The 24245-nt window shown below is 47.5% G+C and overlaps 1 protein-coding gene across 9 annotated transcripts in view; it reads right to left on the reverse strand.

The window, feature by feature from the left end:
- SEMA4A (semaphorin 4A) overlaps positions 1-24245 on the reverse strand; it is a 733849-nt gene that overhangs the window by 67819 nt on the left and 641785 nt on the right. For all 9 annotated transcript variants that reach the window (XM_069607120.1, XM_069607124.1, XM_069607119.1 and 6 more), the window contains 4 exons: positions 17042-17140; positions 12948-13044; positions 11226-11342; positions 9449-9594 (listed from right to left, as the gene is read on the reverse strand). In XM_069607120.1, the coding sequence (XP_069463221.1) occupies positions 9449-9594; positions 11226-11342; positions 12948-13044; positions 17042-17140 (459 nt within the window). The remainder of the gene's footprint in view (positions 1-9448; positions 9595-11225; positions 11343-12947; positions 13045-17041; positions 17141-24245) is intronic.

A 24245-nucleotide genomic window follows, 5' to 3' on the forward strand; every position in this document is an offset into this window, starting at 1 on the left:
TAATGGGCCAGCAGGACGCCTGCAGTTAGGCCAGGCCCCCTTGATGAGCCCTGGCTCATTTTGTTGTGCCAAAAAAAAACGCCCGCCAGGGCAGCATTGCCTTTTACGCGGCTCTGGCGTGTAAAGCACAATGCTCGCTACATGTACAACTGATTCCTTTCAGTTGTACATGTAGTGAGCATTGTGTATTACACATCAGTGCCAAAGCCGCGGTAAACGGCAATGCTGCCGTCGCGGACGCTTTTTTTTTTCTTCTTTCTTTTTTCCAGCGCGGTCCATGGGCTTGGGCGGCTGACTCTGGCCGGATCCCGAGATCCGGCTCCACATCTGGTGCCGGATCTCGGATCCGCCGAGAGCCGGCCCAATGACCAGCACTGCACATACCTGGAGTCCGGCCGCCCCATCCGCCACTCCACAAAACCTATACCTTGTGCCCCAATTTCACTGGATACGGCACAGTGATATAGCATGCTTTTTCCTGGATCACACCCTTTAGTTAATGGGTGGATCCAGGATGAGGGCCCAGAATGCACTTTGGAAACTAGACCACATATCTTCCCAACACCAGTTAGTAAAAATGTGTGTTAATGTTGGGTTTTAAAGAGCTTAACAATACCGTTTCATAGCAATGCCTTAAAAAACTCCACAAATCGCATTATAAACCAATGTGAGAATGGTAGCTGGGCGTGGATTTTGGCAGTGAACAGCAAGAGAGACACGTAATCTAAACCTCTCTATCGTGTTTACGCCCCCTTACATCCAAAGCGTACAGCCGATACCAGCAGGTCAACCACAAAGCTCAATCCCCAAAATGTTTCCGTAATCGCTGCCATGGGACAGAGGAGGGGCCCCCCTGTATGGCATTGATGGCAAGCAGTAAAGCCTCCGCTGTCGCGGTTCTATCTCATTTTACCACCGGTCGTTTTTTTCGATGGATGTTTTACTGACAAAAATCCATCAAAGAAACTCATCGAAATATATATTGGGGTTGGGAAGGGGGTTTGGGTTAACAACAGAGGGAAATCAGCAGCTTGGGGGGGACCCCATATTAAAAAAAATAATTCGATGCCTTTTTTGAGGCTTTACTGCTTGCCATCAATGCCATACAGGGCCCTTCCTCTGTCTCATGGCAGCGATTACTGCGGACACTCAGTGATGCGTGGCCGCAGGATCGGCGCAAGGCAAGTGCATCAAGGTGCAGTTGCACTTGGCCTCGCGCTCATGGGGCACGTGCAGAGGCTGGCCCTCTTTCTCCCTGGTAGCAAGAGGTCAGCCCCTGGGAATTTCCAGCGCTGCTATCTCCCGGTGCAGAGCCTATTAGGTGCAGCTCTGTGCTGCCTGTAGTCAGGCTCGGCTTGCGGATGCCAGCCAGGTCTGTCTGTGGCAAGAGGGATGGTGCGGGCTGACTGTAACCACATTCTGACCGTTTTGCCAGTGCCCAATTGTCTCCGCCCACAGAGCATCCTGAAAAGGGGTGCTGGTACCCCTTTAATGAACTGCAATTATTGCAGGTCGTTAAATGACTGATAGCAACGCAGTGACTCCTTTGTTCTTAGTCCCTTTCGTAGTGCTCTTTTCCTTTGCATATGTTTCGGCATTTGGCAATGCTGGGTGGGGCCTTTCCATCTGAAAGACCGCCCACAGATTGTTACCCAGCCAATAGGGGTCCCATCAGTGCCAAATGTCCAAACACCTGCAGAAGGAGAGAAAGCCATTTTCTAAACATTAGTCATGATGCCAACGACTGACACAGAAAAAAGGCACTGCTTTGCATTAGTTGACAAATGTTCTTAACAGTATACACAACAGCACTCTGGAAGTTTGTGACGCAGTTAATATTTAGCCAGTGATGCCACTAAACGTTGTTCTGTAATTCTCAAAGTGATATAAGTAGTAAAAAAAAATAATTTTCAGGCTTGTATTATTTTGCATTCTAGGACTTCTAGTTTTTCAGTCATAGTGTGGATTATGAAGCTAAAACAATATTATTTTGGCTGAACATATTTCTCTAAGAATGTAGATATTGTGAGGTTGCCTTCATTTCAGATGTGAATTTTGCAAGTAAACTATCAGATTTCTAAAGTTTCATTCGGTCACACGTGAGCTCACCCAATCCTGTGTTTTCCCTTTGAATTCTGGGACTTGCCGTTTTTTATTACCCATTTTGACATTTAGGTAAAAAACTACATATTCAGAGATTTCCAAGCATAAACAGGATTGGGTGGCTTTCTCAGCCATGGCCATGGGAAACTTGAGAGCGCTGCACTATAAGACAGGCCTTGTAGGTTTTGAGATCCATACTGTAAATATTTCGAACAAGTGGAGATTGGAAGGCAAGTGTTCAAGTGCCTGAGATGTAGGGTGTGTCAAAATCCCAGCTTCACTGTTTAACCACAGTGTGTGATCCTGGGCAAATAATGTAATCCTTTGTAGTATAGAGGACTGACCTCAGCAGAACCATCATTAACTTTGTTCTGAATTCAATGCCAGTCGCCAAAGTGGCATGGGCCATCCAGAGTGCAGCCCCACTAGGGCCACTATGGCCTGTTATGCTATGTTAATGAATCTTGTAGTTCACATGGTCTACCATGAAAACAGCAAAAGTATGTGTGTGTGTTGGGCAGTGCTTTAAGTGGGCCGGGGCCTGGCAGGGCTGGGCCCCGGCAGTCTCCAAAAAGCTGGACTGAGCCGGGGCCCTGCCGGGGCCCCCCGGTCCCACACAACATTGGCGGGACGCATTATCCTGCCGTGGCTGCAGCCGCGACGGGAGATGCGCCTGCCATTTTAACGTCAGGCAAGCTGACAGAAGTGCCAGCCAGCCACAGCATCGCTGTGGCTGGCTGGCACTTCTGTCAGTCACTGTAACTTCCTCTGATGAACCCGCAGCTGAGGGGTCATCAGAGGACGTTAGAGTGCCTTTGTTTGCCCTCGCCAGGTCTCAGCAGAGGGTGCAAGACGCCTCGGGCTCTCTGATCTATCTGCTCTGAGCAGAGATCACTGAGCCTGAGGCGCCTTTCTCGTTGGCAGAGCTTTATAAAAGAAGCCTTGAATTGTTTACGTTTCAAGCCGTGGTCAGGGTCGGACTGGGCCATGAAATTGTCTCGGGGACTAATGAAAAAGTGGCAAACAGTTGCAAATGGATATTTATTGCTTTTGTGACACTGTTTGAGTAGGACTAAAGGGGGAGTTTTCTGTTACAATGTGATGCAAATGTGCATTTTAAAGATAATTTATTTAGCAACACTGGACAAAACTATTAGCCGCATAGTGAAGTAACTCGTCAACCTGGCCCAGGTTGACCAAAAAAGTGGCCCACTTTGACTTAAAAAACAGGCCCACACCAACATTTTGCGTATTTGGTTCTGCCCTGGCCCTATTGTCGTATAGGCCAGTCCGATCCTGCCCGTCTTTTATAAACATAGAAATATGTGATAAATGTCTATGCTTATAAAAGGTGGCTTGAAAAGTACACAAACCATAGTAAGGTAAGCACACAAGTGTGCGTAAATTACTATGGTTTGTGCACTTTTTATGCCACCTTTTTATAAACATAGAAATATGTAACATTGCTACGTTTATAAGGCTGGAAAAGTACACAAACCATAGTAGTACGCATACAAAAATATAAATGCTCACATACATTTATATTTTTGTTTGCGCACCTTACAATGATTTGTGCACGTTTTAAGCCACGCCCGCAATGGAAGCCACGCCCCTCAAACGAGGTCACCCCCCCTCAATTTCTTACCCCACTTAAATCACTGGTGTTGGGTTAAAGGAGCAGGAAGATGACAAGAAAGTACCTTTCTACTCATTGTGCCATAAATGAAAAGGCATGCATCAATGGCATCCAAAGGGTTAATGCCCCTACTGCTGAGATCTGTGTTTCAACTGCTGGCCACAGGTTCCAATCCCCTTAAGTTTCATCCTTCCGAGCTCAGGCTGGAGTGACGTCACGTCCAGTGACATCATCATATGCAAATTAAGGGGCCTGCAATTCCTAGTGCCGGCCCTGCGTGGCCGTGTATTAACATGTGCAGGAACTCGATTAGAGGCAAACAGAGCAGTGCACGTATACCAGAGCAGAAATCGCCGCCATGTCTCCCTTCTGAGTGAATGGATTAGTGCTAATAAAACGAAGCATCCAGTTGGCAAGTTACCACACTATTAATGAGAGGGAATTATTTCAGACAGTTTCAGTTTGGGAACTAGCTTGAAATTAACATAAACCAGACTGCTGATTGGAGAGAATGGGACCTCTCTGATCTCCCTATGTCTTCCTAGAAATTGTGCCTTGAATTGAATATATGTTGGTTGGCACATTTTAGCATGGATAGTGTCATTTCATCCAGGTGGAATACGTTTTGAAGACTGACCCTGAGACACTGACACTCTTTTTTTAAGTTGTTCCATTCTCTATTGCTTGGGTACAGGGCCAGGAAGTGTAGAAAATACCCAGAGTTGTATTAATGAATGGATGAAAGCCACTTTCTGTGTACCAAGACACGTACTAACATCTGTAGCTTGTCCACAACAGACTATTCCTGTCTCTTCATTCTATCCTTTCATAGATAAGCGTCTCACCGCCGGCTCCTTGGTCCAGGGGCGGGGGTTCAGGGACAGCCAGAGGTGTGTTCTGTCCCTTCTGCCTGATCACCTTCAGGCATTGATTGAGCAAGATCTGTGTAACATGTGAATGATGTTTAAGGAGGTGGTTGGCATTAGATGTATTTTTGACAGACCCGGGCCTACCGCATTTCGAATCAGCTGCCCCTGAGTCTTTTCAGGGAATTATTTGAGCCCTTGCTCTTCTATTTTTACATTATAGAGCAGAACCTGTCAATCATGGAGGGGTACAGAGGCGTGGTCGACTAACCCCCCGCCCCCGCCACCTCTCCCCCACAGGCAGAGCCAATTCTGAGGTGCAGGGTGCGGGACAGGAAGGCGGGCACATGCTGCCCACCCCCAGCCAAATAAGAGTTGTATCTTGAGACACACAATGTTTAACTGCTTCTGTGAATACATTATCCGTGTTATCCATTTGCTTCATATTGTAAAGTGCTGCAGAAGTGCAGATAAAGTCATTACTAAACTGTTTACCTTGCCAGTCGAACACCTCACAAAGACCTTCTTCAATAGGTCGGCACTCAGCACAGGCCCTCCCCCTTGGTAGTGGACATTTCCCTGGCCTTGCCCCTCTTCTAGTGCTGCTGGCTGGAGACGTACCTGTATTTGTCCCTTCTGTGCCGCCAGTTATACCTCTGTCCACCTAATAGCACTGGCGACTGTGTGCCATCTGTGGCAGGCATGCGACACTGTATTTAAGGTTCAGTGATTTGGGGAGCTGGCACACGCCTGCATATTGGTTTATGCCATGCTGGAGGCATACCGGAAGAACAAGGGGAAGTGCCTAGCTTCAAGAGGCCCTGCATTAGTCTGCTGAGGTCTCCCACCTCCAGGTGCTCAGAAAAGCCAACATCCTGATGACACATGGACATGTGCGTGCCTGCCTGCCGAACCAGTCAGCTGCGCCTGGCACTGCAGCTACATGGCTGCTGCTGCCTGCACCACACGTTCAGCCCTGCTGTGGAAGTGCTGCGAGGTGACACAGTAGCCCCAGTGGCGCTGTGACTGGAGCAATGTGCCATCATGAGCAACATGAGCGCCCATCACCTTATGGCTCATTGTTATCCATGAACATGGATACATAGACCTGCGGCGCCAGGGAGGCGCACACTGTGGGTGCTTGTTGTGTAGCTCACATTGACTGGCCTTTAAATAAATAAAGTTGCAACAGCACCACCTCATAATTGAAACTACCGAGACACTGAATGCCGGTGCTCAGAAATAAGTCCTGCGTTTCAGCCCTGGCAAACACCCCAACTCATTAAGCACTGGGTATATGTGGCAATTTCCCCAACCTGAATCTGAGGGATTCCAGTGGGCCACCACGGGTGCCCAGCATCTCCCCAAGCTAGCGGGTGATGGCCTCAGAGGTATGTTGACGATCCCCTGGTCACCCCAGCTTTGTCTCATCTTAGAGCAGGGGAGCACATTCTATGAGGAGACTGGGCCATTCAACCATATCTCAGACACACCAGGGGTCCAAAACGATCAGCCACTCCTTCACATCCAGGAGCCCTGGACTCCTACTGCTAAGGACTATTTCTTTCACAAAAACAACCACATAGTGCAGCGATCCCTTTAGGAAACTGGCACCTCAAGGGGCCCCAGTTAATCATAAAATAAACTGTGATAGAAATCATTGTCCAGGGGTTGGGGCCCACTCAGAAACCAGGGGCGCTTTGTGAACTCATTCGTGACCTTGATTGTGGGCTCACTCAGACATCAGGAGTTAAAAGTCATCTGGTGCGTTGCCTGGGGATTGTATTTGCATGGGATTGGGATCTGCACAGGCAGTGCCCGTAGGTCTGTAGGTCTCCCTCTGCAACCGGAGCAAACCACAACAGAAGTGGGAGAGCTGAAACCACTTACACCGTGCTTACAAGCCTTTCTTTTAACACAGACCTCCTTAATGCAACATACCACAGACCTGTGGCTCCCAGCAGCCACTTTCTCTATCTGCCTTCCTCTACTCTCCACCATCTGCAACTAATCCAGAACATAGTGAAGCAAACAATGATGTTTCTGGACGATTAACAGGGATTGTAAGGAGTCGCCTGCTAAAGCAACTTGCAATTAAGCCCCACAAACCCTTGTGTAACTTAATCCAGAACAGGAGCCTATGGACTGTATTTCTCCAGCCCTGAAATCTCTCCAGTGGCTCCCAGTGGCTGCAAGGATCAAGTGCAAGACACTTTGCTTTGTCCACAAGGCTTTCTGGGGACAGTGCCTGCATTACATCCAATGCTCTCTTCCAAAATACCTTCCTTGTCGAGCCCTTCGCTCAGCTACCTTTAACTCTATAAGGGTCAGGCGCTTCTCCAGGCAAAGAGTGGGGGGTAGACCTCTCTCCTCTGCAGGTGCCTCTCTATGGAACTGCCTCCCTGCCTCTCTCATACTTGAACCGGACCATTTTGAAGTTCCGGAAGCAGCTCAAAACTCTCTTCTCTGCTTTCTCTCTCTCCCTCCCCTGCTGACCTACCTGACCTATCTGTCTGCTTTACCAAATGGGTGGTTGGCTACCCTCAGAGTCTCACTGGGTCCAGGCTCTTTCTTGATCGGTCACCCTTGCACTGCCTCTGGGCCCACCACATACTTAGGGTCTGTAACTGTAACCCTACAGTCCCTTGTCTCCTTGCCCTTTCCAGAGCCGTGATGCCCTGGCTGCACTTACTCAGAGCATTTCTGCCCTGCCCCCTCTCCCTTTAACTCCGTGATCCGTCACCCCTTGCACTTCTCGTTCTCACACTTGAACGATCTGAATGACAAAAGGCCTAGTAGGATTGTTTGTCTTGTCCTCCCTCTGTCTTCCCTCCTTTGTCTTGTTGCGCCTAGAAACACTTGTGTACTTGTTTACTCTTCCATCTTGACTGTGCTACTATAGAGATCCCCTTTTGTGTTTTAGGTGGGTTCTCTGTAGGCCTATAGGAATTCCTCTAATTCCCCCCAGCAAGGACAATAAAGGTGATGTACTGTTATTTCTGCCGAGAGTTTCTGCCTTAGCTTCCATGTGAGACTTTCTTTGCTGTACGTCTGTATTAATATATTTGCATAATAACCTATTTCCCATTAATCTAGACGTTAGTTGGCCTTTTCCTACCTATGAATGGACAGTTTGGAAGAAATGAAAAAGAAAAACATTGGAGGCTTCTAACTTGCCTGCTTTTGAAACAGGCAGGCAAGAAACGCAAGATGTTGGACGACACTGGAGCATATGATCTGATATGATATGGCATTTAGAACACACCTATACACAAGTGTTTCAAGGTGCGACGAGGCAAGGGAGGGGGAACAAAGGTAAGACAGACAACGATCTTACTAGGCCAGGTGTCACTCAGATCGAGCAAGGGAAGGGGGAAAGGGAAAAAGTGCAGGGGGGAGGTGAAAAGTGCAGTACATGGGATAATAAAAGAAAGAGATAAATAAAAAACGGCCAGCTGAAGACAAGTGCAGGCTGAGTGCAGATATAAGTGCTGGTAGGGGGACTGTAGGGATACAGAAAACAGTCCCCAGGTGCAGTGGTTGCCAGAGAGGCAGTGCAGGTGTGCAACTGGCAGGGCTTGGGCCTGAGAACGGAAGGGAGGCCAGGTAACCAGTGCAGTCTCAGTATCTGCAAGGAATTCAGCAGGGGAGAGGGTGAGAGAAAGCAGAAGCAAGGAGGAAGGTTTTAAGGTGCTTCCGGAACCGAAGATGGTTCTCCTCAAGTTTCAGGGAGGCAGGAAGGCTGTTCCAGAGGGAGGCCCCAGCCGAATAGAGAGATGTACCACCAACTCGTTGCTTGGAGAAGCGACTGACACTGAGGGAGTTGGAGGCGGATGAGCGAAGAGCTCGAGAAGGAAGATATTTAGGAAGAGAGAGTTGAAGGTATTGTGGCCCCAGGCCCCAGAAGGCCTTGTGGATGATGCAGAGGGTTTTGAACTTAATCCTCGCAGCCACTGGGAGCCAGGGCAGAGATTTCAGTCCTGGAGAGATACGATCCCCAGGCTTGAGGCCGAGGACAAGTCTTGCAGTCCTGTTCGGGATGAGTTGCAGAGGGCAGAGAGTAGAAGCAGGCAGATTTAGAAAGAGGCTGTTGCAATAGTCCAGCCTAGAGAATATGTTGTTTGTGTGGTCCTTGCGCATGAGAATTAAGTTAAAAAGGCCAATAGCTTTCATCTTTTAGACATGATACGTTTGTAGAATATAAGACTGTGTTTGAGCTTCTGAACATTGCCTTACTCTATAGTGGGGTTATAAATTCACTATAATAAACGATTGCAAGCCCCCGGAAAATCTTAGGGCGCTGTGGTGCTGTTGGGCACATTGGCTGCACAGAGGCGGCTGCTTGGGCCTGAATGTGGCATCTTATAGTCTTCACTCTACATCCCTTGGAAGGGGCTGAAGGTGGCAATACTGACACAGGTGAGAGTGAGCTGTGACTGCTCAGTGGAATTACTGGCAAGCGTGTTTACTGTTACCGTCACTCAGTCCGGTGGAATTTGCGTCAGATTATGAGTGGTAGTAAAGTGGGGCTAATCTAAATATTTGGAGTACGCAGGACTCCGTGGTTTTGTTTGTGGATTTGCTGTGGACACTAATTCTGCTGTGGGAAATCCAATGATTGTCGGTGCTAAAGTGGAGGATATTTCTCCAGATCTATGCTGGAGATAAGTCCGCCACTTCGCCTCCAAACTCAGAGTTCAACAGTGCGATACAATAGGCATCAAATGATTTACTGCCAAAAATGCAGTAGTATGGCATTGATTCTGTCCGGGTACAGCGATTCATGTGACTGGTGCGGCCAGCTGCCCTCAGACATGCCAAAACATTGGGCTCCCTCACTTACCTTGCACACACGTGCTACTCTGGACACAGTCAGCTTCTCGAAGAAGTCAAACTCCTTTGCCGTCTCCTCGAAGAAGAAATAAACTTTGCCGTCAGCCGGCTTTTCGGGGTGCTGGATGTTGAAGGATGCCACAAAGGCTGCATCGGCTGCAAGGGGAAATCACAGGCATTGGGGTCACTCGGGAGATGCTTGTATCAAAGGGCTAACAAGGCTATCCATCCCAACCTCTTCTCTATCGTAAGGGCCTATTTTAACATGCCATGTTTTAGTCCGCAAAGCGTGTGAAAACCAACAGCCTTTATGGCACTAACTTTGGCACTTTTCTCCGACAAAGTTTATGAAATGTAGTTACACAGAAAGGTTTCCCCCAGATTATGGAAGGTCAAGTGGTCCTGGACAGAAGGATCATAGCCAATAGGGAATTGCAAATGGAAGAAAGCAACCAGGAGAAGGAACCGCCACCGAAACGGGCCCCCTCCATTGGGCCTCATCGTCAACGTAAGATTTTAAAGTTGTCTTAGAAGATAGCTCAGGGGCACTGCACTTGTCTTGGAAGCAAGACAGCGCAGCCCGGGTTTCAACCCTGGTCCCGTGCTTAGAGGCTGGGCTCCAGCATGAAGCGCAATTGTAATTGTAATTGGTTCTTTATAACGTGCTTAATACCCAGAGGTTTCTAAACGCAGACCCAGGGATCGAACCTGCGTTGCTCCTCGTCGTCTTGCTTCCAAGGTGAGCACGTTGCCCCTGAGCTATCCTCCGGCGTCACAAAGCGATATAAGAACCCAATTGATTTTACTTGTAAAGGGCGCCCAATCATGATGTCTCCGCTGTCAGCAGAATAGTCATGGGGGAGTTGAGAGCCATGCCCATGGGAAATCTGTGGGAGCCAGAACCCCATACCTGCAAGAATGTGTGGATTCAGCTGGAACTCACAGAAACCATGCTCCGCCATTTTATGTCTGCTTCGGCTGAGCACAGAATGTGGGCATTAGTAGGTATCCCTGCTTTATCTTTGGCCGCTTGCAGGTCTAGCCTCTCAAGCACCAAACGGTGACCATCCGTCGCGCCACCTCCCCTCCTCCCAACCCCGGTCTTAGTGCCCCTTCCTGGGCTTCCTAATCACTTTTGTCTTTTTATAAAGAATTTGGCACTACTTTTAAGGTGCAGGTTTTGGGAGATCTGAAATGTGTGCCCCAAACTGTGCAGTTTTCGGGGGTAGGTTTCGAACCAATTGACTAATAATAGTTGTGTGACCCAGCGAATGCGGATTTCCAAATTCAGGCGGTGCACACTCCCGGATCATGCTTTTTTTTAGTTGACCCCAGACTGAAACTCTCTTCTAAATAATATGAAGATTGCTCCTTTTGCAGCAATCTGGAAACTCAATTGTTTTCTTTTGCATGTTCATGGACTGCCCTTTTTTTCCCTGTTTTCTGGTTGTCTTTGGTTGTAGCATAATTTCTTGTTTTTACCTATTTAGCACTATAGTCTGTTTCCTTTTTGCTTTTGTTATTTAAATGCTAGCCATCATCGCGGTGTGTGCATTCGTAATTGATTTTTATGACTGAATTTCTCACATCATTTTTTAATGTCACTCCCCGTTTCCTTTTCGGGGTTAGGGTGCAGTTAACACAATATGTTAAATTAATTAAAAAAAACGTCATACATAAATGCATAGACCAATATTTTAAAAACTTCAAGGGTAGTCTTAAGTGAAGGAATACAAATCACGGCTACTTGTGTCGTCAGTTAGAGTGAAAACAGAAGATGTTCTTACTGTGCAGCCAGCCAAGGGATTCGTCAGTCTTTAGGCTGGTCCTGTTGCCAAGGTTACGCAAGATGACAGGCTTGTTGCCTTGGAAATTATTCATAGTCCCAGTGTAGAGTTCACCATCTAGAAGGCGGGAAAGAAGCTTTAGTCACATGTTGCATTATTAAGGCTTCCATTGGGTCTTGGGTATAGATGTGAAAGGACAGGAGGTCAACGCGTTATGACTTCTGCTTCCGGAGTAGACCGTGGCACTCACAGCAAAACATTATCCATCATGAAAACAACATGTAGCACGTTGGAACAGACTGAAAACCTGGGGCGTTTCAGCGTCGAAAAACTAAGATCATAAGTGATCTTCTTGTCCACAGTGCCAAGATGCCTTCCCAGACAATGACGCACTTTACAAAAAAATAAGCAATAACGCAATATTGCCCTTCAATGTACTTGAATTACAAGTTGCTTGCGGAAGAAGAGGCGGCACTGCACTTTATTATCGCAAGCAAACCAAATTAGAAATGGAGTATAAAGGAACCGAGTAACATGCCTAGGTCTAAGGGGGCTATACTGGCTTCTAAAGGCCCGGACATCAAAGTACAGCTCCAGCAAACCGAGGTCTCCTGCCCCTTTAACGGCGGGTACAGCTTTCTATGCCTATGTGCACCCGGACAAGACAGCCGGGCCCTTTTTTTCTGCATGGAACATGTGACAGGAATGGGATGCCGTCCTAGTGAGTGGGGCCTAAGAACCCAATGCCCGCTTTGGAAGCGCGTTGCAGTGGCTTGCATGCACCCCGAATGCTTGCTCTCACAGCAGAGGGCCATGTGTTTCACTTAGGAATTATTCCCGAGATAACTCCAATGGAAAGGCACGCCCTGGGCACATTCTGATTTGACCCACGTCACGTACATCCTAGCGTTAATACTAACACGGCTACAGCGTGGCCGTGATGCTTTACTTCCTTCTGGGATCCGCGGCCCACTGCATTCTGCAGGTAGCGCCGTGGCCCCTTCACACTCACTGGGCCTCATTATAAGCATGGCGGTCTGGGAACTATGGTACCGGTAAACATGGCGGTACCGTAGTTCCCGGACCGCCATACTACGAGCTGTGTTCGCGGCCGCATCTCAGCCCGCCGGGTCTGGCCTGGTGGGCAGTGCGGCACCCACGAGCGCAGCATGTGTGTTGCCGGTGCATCCGACGTCCCCATTCCCATTGAGCCCTATGCGGCTCAAATGGGAATGGGGACTGACAGGCGCCGGCACCCGGCAATGCAATAATTACCGGATCCGGCCGGAATTGCCCAGTAATTCCTCATTGACAGGTGCCGGACAAAATGCAACTCCGGCTGCAGCCATGCCTGTTTTACAGGCACGGCTACCGCCAGGGTTATAATGAGGCCCACTGCCATCTATGGAGCATTATTTGATCAAACGATTAGCTCAGCTTCTAAAGAGGAACTTGGTGTGGCTAGTTTAATGAGTATTCAATAACAGGCTTAGATTATAATAGCTATTCAGAAAATATGTGTTTGATTCCGTAACTTGAAACGAAAGATAACACAAATAGTTTGCGAACTGAAAGAATGGACATAATGACGAGTCCATGTTGACACAAAACGAACTGTGGTTGAAGCGATAAACACCACTAAAAACAGATCCCACCTGTGGCCAGTAGATGTCAGACTTGTATCGCCAGTGAACTACGGAGACACAGTTCTGGATTACTTACCTACCATAATGGCCGTGTGTTTATGGACCGGGTCAAAGGGCGACTGACCCCTTGCGTCCACGCTGCTGTTGGCAACTAGAGAAAAACTGTCAACATCCTGTTCAATAAAAAAAAACATATATACATTAATGAATGGATATACGATGGCACCATTAAGTCAATGTATTTTTTTTTACACTAAATTAATCTTTCGCTCGGAGGAGGTTCGACTAAAACCCGAGCTAAATAGAACTCACGCGAGAGGCAGGTCAGGCTTCCAAGCCGGAAGGGAAGGCTTTCGAATAGAACATGGCGCAAAACCCGTTTCCTACTTAGTTGGGGAGGGGACGCAGGGGTTTTGAAAGGCGTTACAAAGCAGGGTCACCTGCAGCCCATTAGGCTCCGCCCCCTTTCAAGCCCCGGCCTAATTAGCTCCATGTAACCCCCCCACAGGCAACCCATTGTAGCAATCAGCACTAGAGGGTGCTGATCCATGTATGTCTCAACTAAAGAGATGCCTGGTGGGGCCAACACCACGCCTTTTGTTCCTCAATGGCGGCACCCACCCCTGCCAGGCATCCTTTCAACTAAGAGATGCAGGGATAACTACTGGGATGCGTTAGTTAAAAGGATGCCTGGTTCCACCATTACAGAAGAAAAGCGGCCTTGACTTCTTGCAGCCTCGCCCTTTGCTTCCATAATGCCCCCTCAGGCAGGGCACCTTGACCACAGAAGAAGGTGTTTTTGTCTACACCTTGAAGAGTTTGCCCATGACCAACAGCTTCAGGCTGTAGAAAAAGGCCTTGCCTCTAGCAGCATCATTGGCTGGGGCTACTGGGGACTTTAAGGAGCCCCAGCAGCGGCCCACTTCAGATAGATTTTTTGGAGTCTGCCCGGCCCATTTAAAGCCCTGATTATCCTGCCCACCAACCAACTCCTTAGCTGCACCAAATAAGATATTGTTATTGTTATTGTTATTTTGCACTTATATAGCGCCTTATATACCATTGGTATGGTCTGAAGGCGCTGGTAGGTTGAACGCCCTTGGGAACCGAAGTTCAGATCAGTAGAGAGAGTAGGGATAGTCAAAAGGTGCGTGTGAGCACCGGATATGTGTGCAGCTTGTGCGGTGCACGTGTGATAGCTGCTTCTTATCGGTAGGTGTGGTGGTTGAGAGATCAGGAGAATGTGTTCGTTCTGGCGGGATTTATCCGGAACGGATGTGGCTGCGTTAGGCCTGAGGAAAACGCCTGGCTGGGGGTGTGGGACCAGCAGTGTTTACATAGAGTGATGTGGAGTAAGCGGTGGATGTTCGTATGAGAACAGTTATACCGAATGGTGTCATAGTATCTCTGTGTTCTAGTTGAGTGGTGATGTAAGGAGAGAGTAAGCGTGGGGTGTGGTGTGATGGGTTATATGCTCTTTCAGTGTGCAAACTTCTAAAAGCAACTTTCCCAGAGAGGGACTGGGCGAACTTCTAAGTACAATTTTCCATGCAGAGTCTATTGGGAACAGTTCTAAAATCATTTCGATTAGAGAGGGTATTGGACTCGAATCCGCAGTCAACCGCCCTCCGCAGCCATCCGCCCTCCGCAGTCATCCGCCCTCCGCAGCCATCCGCCCTCCGCAGCCATCCGCCCTCCGCAGCCATCCGCCCTCCGCAGCCATCCGCCCTCGGCAGCCATTCGCCCTCCGCAGCCATCCGCCCTCCGCAGCCATCCGCCCTCCGCAGCCATCCGCCCTCCGCAGCCATCCGCCCTCCACAGCCATCCGCCCTCTACAGTAGTCCGCCCTTCATAGTCGTCCGCCCTTCATAGTCGTCCGCCTTTCTCGGTCAGCCGCCATCCACACTCATCTTCCAAAGGTATCCGCCCTCCACAGTTATCCGCCCTCCACAGACAACCGCCCACCACAGACAACCGCCCATCACAGACATCCGCCTTGCACAGTCATCCTGTGCTTCGGCGTTCTTCCGCTCTTCCACACCCTGTCGCTCCCTCATTTAGTCGCCGATACTTTTCTCTATTCATTATGCGCATCTGCTCTAGACGTTCTTCTGCTCTGTATGCTCTCTTCGATCAACAAGCTCTTTCGCTCTGTATGCTCTTCCAATTCTCCACCTTCCTCCACTTTCTACCCATAGCCGCTCTTCATACTTGGACCGCTTTCTACAGTCAGTTGGTTTACATACTCATTCGTCACCCCCATCGATTTTGCTCGTATTATTTATCGGGTCTCCAGACCCAACCGTCTGCCAGACGTACCAGTCAACCGTTTTCATCCTACACATTCATTTATATTTGTCTAGAATCATCTTTATTCGTTCGTCCTTCTAAATCATCTGTTCATCACACTCATCGTCTTTCCAAGCTCGTCCATGCTCTATTATTCTTTTATCAGTGGTAAATTTGTGTTAATTGACTTCACTGTTTGCATCTTTATTACTCGTTTTAATTTCTTTTCTGAATATTAGATACAATACGTTTTTTTTTTTTTTTTTTTGCATTTGGTTTTGCTTTGGGTGCTTCGCTGGGTCGGTGTTATTTTGATGATGCTAGAACGGAACCGGTAGGTTTTAGGGAAAGAGCCAGGTTTTCAGAAGTTTATGGCTCTCACCAGGGTACTTTCCAGGCTATATGGAGCCCGTGGCAAACCCCTAAAATGCTCCCGCCCCACAGAAGTCCCTAGTTTACTTTCATACCACAACCACTCCCCATTCCATTTTATATTTTTAAACACTTTCCCCATCTCTCTCCCTTGCATTTCCATCCTGTTTTTCTTCTTTTCTTTGTATCTCTTTTGTCGAGCATCACTCACTCCATAGCTCCTCGTCTTCTTTTAAAACCCCCTCCGTGCCCTTCTTGCTCTACGCATTTCATTCCCTTGATCGCTCCCCTTTTCTGTCTTCTTGCTCTTTCCTGGTCCCTTTCTACCACGCTATTTTACAGTCTGCAAAGTCCCCCCACCCCCTCTTTCTCACCATTTCCGTTTCTTTTTTCCACCCTCCCTTCCTTTTGTTCTACATTCATTCACCTGCATTCCTTTGTTTTTATCTTCCATTCTTTTTGCTTTCTTTTGATATCAAAGCGCTTTGATGCCAGCATAATGGCAGTAAGGCGATATACAGATATCACGTGAAATACCATAAGATATCTGACGCTTGTTTCACTCTCTGCGATTCTTTGTCTTTATTTGCACCCTTTTTTCTTTATTTCTTCGTCTTCCATCTTCATTGACTTTCCTACCAGTCTCTATCCTCATCCTTTCTGTCTTTCACCACCTCTTTGTCTCCCTACCCTCCACACGCCTTTCTCCTAGCCCTTCCCTTCTCTTAGTTTTCGCTTTAGTGTTATTTGGATTGTGTTGCCATTCCCAGCCTCATTTGCCTTTTTAGCGCCTCCGCAGTCCCCCCATCAGCTGTAGCAAGTCTGTCCCGGGGGTCTAATGGTCCCACCTTGCCCTAAGGGTCCCTTTCAAGTTAAGGTACATTCAAGGTACTAATGTTTGAGATGGTACATGAGCAAAGACTATGCTGCCCCCTGCACATCATCTAAACATATATACAACATAATATTTCCATATCATACACAGATTTCATTTAAAATTTTAAAGAGATTTTAAGACGCTCCAAATCATAAAAGAAACAAAAAAGGCTCATCATTTGTATCATTATTACTTCTCAAGAGTCCATTTATACACAAATTAAATGCTTTCCATACATTAAATTCATGGACAGGGAAACAGTGATTCAAAAATTGCACTATTGCCGTACGAACAGCCAGTTTCATATTTACAAAGAGACAATACCAAATTTCATCTGAATCTCTGCAGCAATAAAACATAGCAAGGGACTTAAAATATCTTTCTGTCCTTTCCTTTAACGCATATTTCATTAGTAAAACATAAAAATAAAAATTCGTTAATTGTGTAAAAACTTTAGAACATCTGTCTACGGACAGACGTTTTACAGTTTTTACCCAACCAACCAATAGTCCTTCAGTATCACGTTACACTCTACACCCTGGGCAACTGCCCAGTGCGCCCTCCCCTAGAAATGGCCCTTGGATTTGCGGCCAATAGCACCCATTCTACTAGGACGGACGAAAGGGACTTACAATGTAGGCGCATGTCGGGCTGAAGGCATGGGTTCCGCATGTGTAGAGGTGAGTCTGGTTCACATCCCATAGGACCCGGTTGAAGTTGAAGCACTCAGTCTGCAGGACACAGAACATGGGTTAGAAACATTGTCGCAGACTCTTTGATTGTTTCAGGGACACTTATTAGAAAGCAGAGACACCAGAACCGCCCAAGAATGGGGTATGTCTGTGGCTGACTGAAATCTGAGGGGGCCCCCAAGCATTTTGTATATGCCCCCTTCCCTTATTTTTACACCACTGCGAGACACCCAGAATGTTTAGATAAGGGTCATGGTTGGCTGTGGAGATTTGTCTTTCATTTCCACCAGTTTACAAGGCTCCCAACCCCGCTTGATTTCCTACAATGCTGTGAGGCGCCAATCTACCCACAGATGATATGCATCCTGCCCAGCTCTCACTGACACCATTTACCTCTTCCTTCTCTCTTGAAGCTTTAGCCAACTGTTTTCCTTTTTAGGACATACCTCATAGACAGAAGGTAGGCATAAATCCTCCACAGTCACTTACAGTCCACCAAAGACCCTTCCCCACCTGCAGGACTGTGAGGAATTCGACTATCCGCAGGGGGGTGGGAGGGTTGCATTCGCCTGGGCTTTTTTGATATTGTTAAAGAAATTTAATGATGGGAGATCAACCTCGGAAATTGTGTGGGGCGAATCCGCACACATTTACTATCCTCACCACAAAACAAACACATAGATCTGTGTACTCTCGGTGGACACAGTCTACAGGCGCCGCCCCCTCATGTCCCATTTAGTTGGAATGTGACAGCCAGCAGTGCAGGAAGGCATCTCAAGAGCAGGAGGGCAAAACCTTCCTCCGGCCATGGCCAGCTTAATTAAATATCAAAGGCTCAATGGATCTGCACTGCCAATTGTCAGTTCTGCAGGGGGCAGCAAATACTGATGAGTGTTAATTGAAGCAAGCCTGCGCAAGGTGTGGTTGCAGAGCTAACAAAGGACAGGAAACCCCAAAACCTTTTTGATATGCACCTGTGTCAACCTGAAGTCAGCTCCCGCCACTCAGTATCAAGGGCAGTGAAGTGTTAAGTCTGGTACATGTGTTTAAAGTAGGCAACCACTGTAGGGGGGTCCCATTTGAGAGGGTATGAGTATGTGATTTGATGGATACAGAAAGTCTGTTCTCGCCAAAAGTTCAAAGGAGACCTGCCTTTAATCAGGAATCACAGAGAGCGCATTAACCAGAGAGACCCTTTGATTCACAACAGACAGGCAGGTGGGTGGGACTTAGTAGTACATGTTTTCACCCCTTTACCTTTCCTGTTGCAAAGCACTCTGGTTATGACCTAACACATAACAGAATATTGTTGGTGGGGATCCAGGATTGGTTTATTCAGGTAGACTTAGCCTACACAAATCAATGGGGCCCATTTGGCTTTAAAAGAGGGTTGATACCCTCTTTTGGCAGATCATCTGAAGATTTTGCATGGAGTAACAAGAAGGACTCATTTGGACCCTGGCTGAAGGTACAGTCTGCCTTACAGCTTCCACCAGTGAAGGAAGGCCAGGATTTACAAGTGGGAAGCAAGATCCTTCCCCTAAACATCTCCCAGGGAACAGAGGGAGATACTGAAACCAGAGGAACTTCTAGTAGCTCCAGAACCAGTACCCAGCCAGCACAAAGCGTGCCCTGCTAGGCTCTGCAAGCAAGCTTCCTAGGTGGGAAGTGCCAGAGAGTCTCTAAACCGAAAGAAGGACAAGGCTGTTGGCTTGACAGTCCTGTGGGTGCTATTAGAGAGCTCACAACCCTCAATATCAAGCACCTGGGTTCCTTCAGAATCTTAAATTATAATAGACCCCTCTTTTCGGAAACCTGTCCTTCAAGCAACATAAGCCTGTCTCTAGCCTTAAAGCCGAAATAGGGACACAAGGTGGCAGGGACAAAATATTTGGCCAAATCACCATCAAGGGCCTGATTATGGAATTTTGCACCAGTGAAAGCACAATTTCACACACTATTAGCACTGGGGCAAACACTGCGCTAGCGTAAATACAGATCTATTCACTGCATTTTTTCACATGGCAAGAACGGCAAGTGGATCGAAAAGTGGTCTGCTGTCTGCTGTGTGTTGGCAGATGATTTTTTCTGTGGCTACCAGTGAGAGGTGTGGCTATTACCTGCTCTGTGTACACTAAGACTCTAAAACCCCCCAGACCCGCGGAGCGGGAAGTGGATCGGAATCTGGCCTGCTGCCTGCTCTGTGTTGGCAGAGGATTTCTTCTGCGGCTACAAGTGAGAGGCGTGGCTTTTACCTGCTCTGTGTGCACTAAGACTCTAAAACCCCCCAGACCCGCGGAATGCAGAGCGGGAAGTGGATCAGAAAGTGGCCTGCTCTGTGTTGGCAGAGGATTTCATCTGTGGCTACCAGTGAGAGGCGTGGCTATTACCTGCTCAGTGTGCACTAGGAGTCTAAAAACTCCCAGTCCTGCGGAACGCAGAGCGGGAAGTGGATCGGATAGTGGTCTGCTGTCTGCTGTGTGTTGGCAGAGGATTTCATCTGTGGCTACCAGTGAGAGGCGTGGCTATTACCTGCTCAGTGTGCACTAGGAGTCTAAAAACTCCCAGTCCTGCGGAACGCAGAGCGGGAAGTGGATCGGATAGTGGTCTGCTGTCTGCTGTGTGTTGGCAGAGGATTTCATCTTTGGCTACCAGTGAGAGGCGTGGCTATTACCTGCTCAGTGTGCACTAGGAGTCTAAAAACTCCCAGTCCTGCGGAACGCAGAGCGGGAAGTGGATCGGATAGTGGTCTGCTGTCTGCTGTGTGTTGGCAGAGGATTTCATCTGTGGCTACCAGTGAGAGGCGTGGCTATTACCTGCTCTGTGTGCACTAGGAGTCTAAAAACTCCCAGTCCTGCGGAACGCAGAGCGGGAAGTGGATCGGATAGTGGTCTGCTGTCTGCTGTGTGCTGGTGGAGGATTTCTTCTCTGGCTAACAGTGCGAGGCATGGCTATTACCGGCACTCTGTGCATTAAGATTCTAAAAAAAACACAGAACGTGCAGCGGGAAGTGGATTGGAAAGTGGTCTGCTGTGGTCCACTGGCAAACATCGGACCAGGCCTGAGGACTACCCCTTCCGGGATCCCAGCATGAACATTTTGTATTTCGACCTTCATCTCCTTTTGGGTCGATGGAGAGTGCTGAAACATCTAGAGCGCGTAAGATACCTACGGAGTGATGGCCCAAGTGGGTTCAAGCACCCGGCGCCAATTGAAATTGCAAGAGCTGGCCCTCTCGAGGTGGATGTCAGAATCAGAGCGGGAGAATGAGGTGAGATCGATATACGGTTCCACTGCGGAGAGTGCTAAACAGAATGTTTGTGAAGTAACATTAAATCGATCCATTCCGCAGCTAGATGTGACTGAAAATGAAATGCGGTTGGCAGAGGAAGAAGTGTTTAACTCTCCCAATGGCGACGGCCATGATGCTCTAGAGAGGAGAAGCAAGGCCAAAAGTGTGAAGTCTATGTCTGCCACCAAAAAGAGTGTATCCAAAGAAGATGAAGAGACACTGCAAAAGTACCCCAGCCAAAAACAAGGGCCAGGCCTAGAAGAGGGGACCCCCCACTTAGGAAGAGGTCAGATTGACCTCTACAGCCTGTGTATCCACGGGAGGAACTCGAGGGAATAAGGCAGCAGGAGACTGGAGAGCCCAGGTCGGGAGAGAGGAGTGAGTCCTTGACCTCAGAACTAGTGCTTCAGTTGTGAAAGGATATAGCTGCTCTTCAGGCTAACTTGGACCGGAAATCTCTAAGGGGAAAATATGGTGGCCTTACATCCAGTATTTCCGAACAGGGTGAACAGGGTGAATTCGAGTCATTCCATTCAAAAGGACCCGGAACAACGTTTCCTAACTCCTCTGGAAGATTGGAAAATGAAGAGAGGAAGGAGGACCGACAGGACTTGGGCAGGGAGTCTACTCATTTGAACTCAGCAAGCTTTTACCATCATGATTTTCCCCTTAGAGTTCAAGGGGCACATGGAAGGTCTCCGGCTCCCTCATCTCACTCTAGGGATTCTACGTTGAAAGAATCTGCTTTTTCCCCAAATGTGACGCCCTTGGATGAACTTGGTATGAAAAATTCAATATCACAGCTCCAAGGTATTATAATGTCTGCCCTTTCTATCTCTCTTGCACCGTTTATTATTAAATTATACGAAGCAATAAACGAAAATGACAAAGACTAGGCTACATTGCTGGCGATGATGCATTCAAGAATGACCTATTTAGAAGCACTTACAGCCGGTGTGCTAGCAAGACTTGATTGGGAAGCCGAGCAATCTATGCAATGACAAGATCGCTTGTGGGAATTGGCGAGGGAAGAATTGACAGCTAAAAGTACAATGATGGAAGCGATAATAGAATCGCAAACATTGTTACGTGGTATGTATGATCCAGCCTCAACAAAAAAGAACCATCCAATGGAGCATTGTATTGAATCACAGCAGATTCCAAAGGGGTCTGAGAAGATATCAAGCTCTACGGGCCCCGGAAGGAATGGAACTATAAAGCTCCAGCAGGAATCAGCGATGGTGATAGATGCTGGCAAGAAGACTGCAACAAATCTGAAAGGGAATGAATATCAACCTACAACTTCGCTTTTGGAAAGGGTGAATTCCTTAGGTGAGGTCCTGGAAGTAGAACATTTGGATGCGGATCAACTAGATTTATCGAAAGAGGCTGAGATAGAACATTAAAAAAAGGGGTCCTGCTGCGAAGGAAAACTATTTGATCTTTGGCAAAGGCCCAAAACTAAATGACCGTGAACCACCGCCCCAATGAAAGAGATGTAAAAATAAGTCTTCGTTAAAACCTCAAAAATCCAACGCTGCCAACATTTTTTGCCGCAACTTGAGAGCTCCATCTCCCCCTCCAGAGAGCACTTGATTCAAGGAAATAGAAAAATGAAGAAAATATCTCCAATTAAAAAAGAAGGAGTTGATACAAATGTGGAAACTGAGGGGGTCCTTGAACGGAGAGTTCCTGTCCATGCGGCTTTTGAGAGTCAAGAGGAATCCCGCCTGGACTACGCAGCATATTCCACTGGATCCATCAATGAGGAACAGGAGAAGCAAGTAGGATCTAGCTCTACAGACTGCATTGAACGCGATTCTAACCCAGGGAGGGGAGCTTTAGTGGCGTTGGATCCGAGATCTAGGAAGAAACCTACTAAGGAGTTTCTTACTTTGGCCACAAAAAGGCAAATATGGGATCAAAATTACAGAGAGGCCAAGAAGGCTGAAGCATGGGGAGTGTTTTCCAAAACCGCAGAATACATCCAACCAAGATGGACAACTGTGGGTGTATTCCGATGCCGGGATAACCCTTTCATTGGAACGTATGCTGAGTTCCAAGGATGGCTTAATCCTAAATACATTCCAACACTCCGAGCAATAAACTCAGATGACATCCTATTGGTTACATTTGTTAAGGAATCAAGAATGGATTGGGTGATATTACATCTGAGATCTAACCTGATCAAAAGGACTCTGTGGGATGCGGTGAAAACGTTCCAGCCCTTAGGCTTTGATCTTAAAGAGGTAGAGAGGGTGACGTCGGAGCCTAAAGGGTTGACAGCCACGTTCTCAGCCTCACGAACAGAGCCCAGAATTAAAATGAAGATCAGGGGAGACCCTGCCAAGAGGAGGATGGGGCGTCCTGGGCCTGGCTGCCAAGGGTGCTCATTCATGGCAATCACGAATAGAGCGAGAGTTTAAGCAGCCGGGAGGAGATCCTGATAGGATGTTGGAAAAAATGTTGTTTTGTACTTGGTTGCCAACGAGAAGAGGGACTTGAAATCCTATGATATCTTGTGTTTTCGGGAATGTTGGTTAACAGAAGCTCTGTTGTGTGATGGGTTTGCATGTTTTTTTAAATCCAGCCAAAAAAGGTGTGATGGGTAGAGCCCACGCTGGTCTCTTGACTTTAATCACAGTGGGTAGGTCATTTCTGTACCCAAGTGAGACAGAGAGGGTCCCCCAAGACCCGGAACCGTGGTCTTGGTATTTTGATAAAAATGACATCCTGTCCCTGAATATAAAACGGAGTAGCCCACGAGCCCCTGGGCTGGATGGATGAACTAATACCATACTCTAACAGAATCCAGAGCACTGGGCAGAATTTCTCTACCAGATTTTCCGACAAATAATGAAGAAAAAGAAGGTTTCCTTATCCTGGAAAAAAGCTGTGATAGTGCCGATTTTCAAGAAGGGCGATAGAATGAATCCGGAAAAATATTGTCCTATCACCCTTCTGGATATCCAGGGAAACTCTTTGCTGCTTTAATATTGAACCACCTAACAAAATGAGCTAATGCAGCAGGACTGTTGGACCCCCGCCAAATGGGTTTTGTCAAAGATGTAGGAACCTCCCTCAATCTCTTCCTGCTGAATCTCCTGAAAATGCAAGCAAAAAAGGAAAACATTAAAATGTTTGTAGCATTTGTGGATTTAGAGCAGGCATTTGATGGTATCAGTAGGGAGAGAGTGTGGAAAAAACTGTAGGGTTGGCAATGTCAGGCGCCTGTGTTCGAATCTATAAGGGAATCGTATTCTGGAACATCTATGCAGGTCCGTTTGAAGATGGAGGGGGGTTTGTCCAAAGAAATCAAGACACACTGAGGGCCTTAAGCAGGGGTTCCCTTTAGCGCCAGCCCTGTTTAATTTTATTTGTCAGAACTAGCAGAACACCTGGCTCAAGTCATAGCCTACCCCCAGAAAATCAATGAAACCCAATACCTTGAGTGTTTTAAGCTGGCATCTGACTCTTATGGATAAAACTCCTATAGGCTTGCAAAGCAGACTCATGTCCCTCCAACATTATATCAGGAGCAACGATCTGCAAATTAAATCTGCAAAAAAAATCATAAGAGATGATTCTAAACGCGGATAGAGGGATCCAAAGGTTTGAATTTAAATGGAGAATTGATATAGAAAGTTTAGAACATATAGAAACCATCACGTACCTGGTGGTGTGTGTGAATCAGCGCATGATCGAGACCCCATGGGTCATGGGTCTGAGAATAAAAGCTAAAAACATGGCCGACCAGGGTATGTCATTGCATGGTAGACATGGTAGATTCTCAATGGTTCCCATTGTGACCTTTTACAATATGAAAGTGGTCCTGATCCAGCCATACAGAAC

Source organism: Ambystoma mexicanum, chromosome 1p (assembly GCF_040938575.1).
Source record: "Ambystoma mexicanum isolate Mex_15411 chromosome 1p, UKY_AmexF1_1, whole genome shotgun sequence".
In the NCBI taxonomy this organism is placed as follows: Eukaryota; Metazoa; Chordata; class Amphibia; order Caudata; family Ambystomatidae; genus Ambystoma; species Ambystoma mexicanum.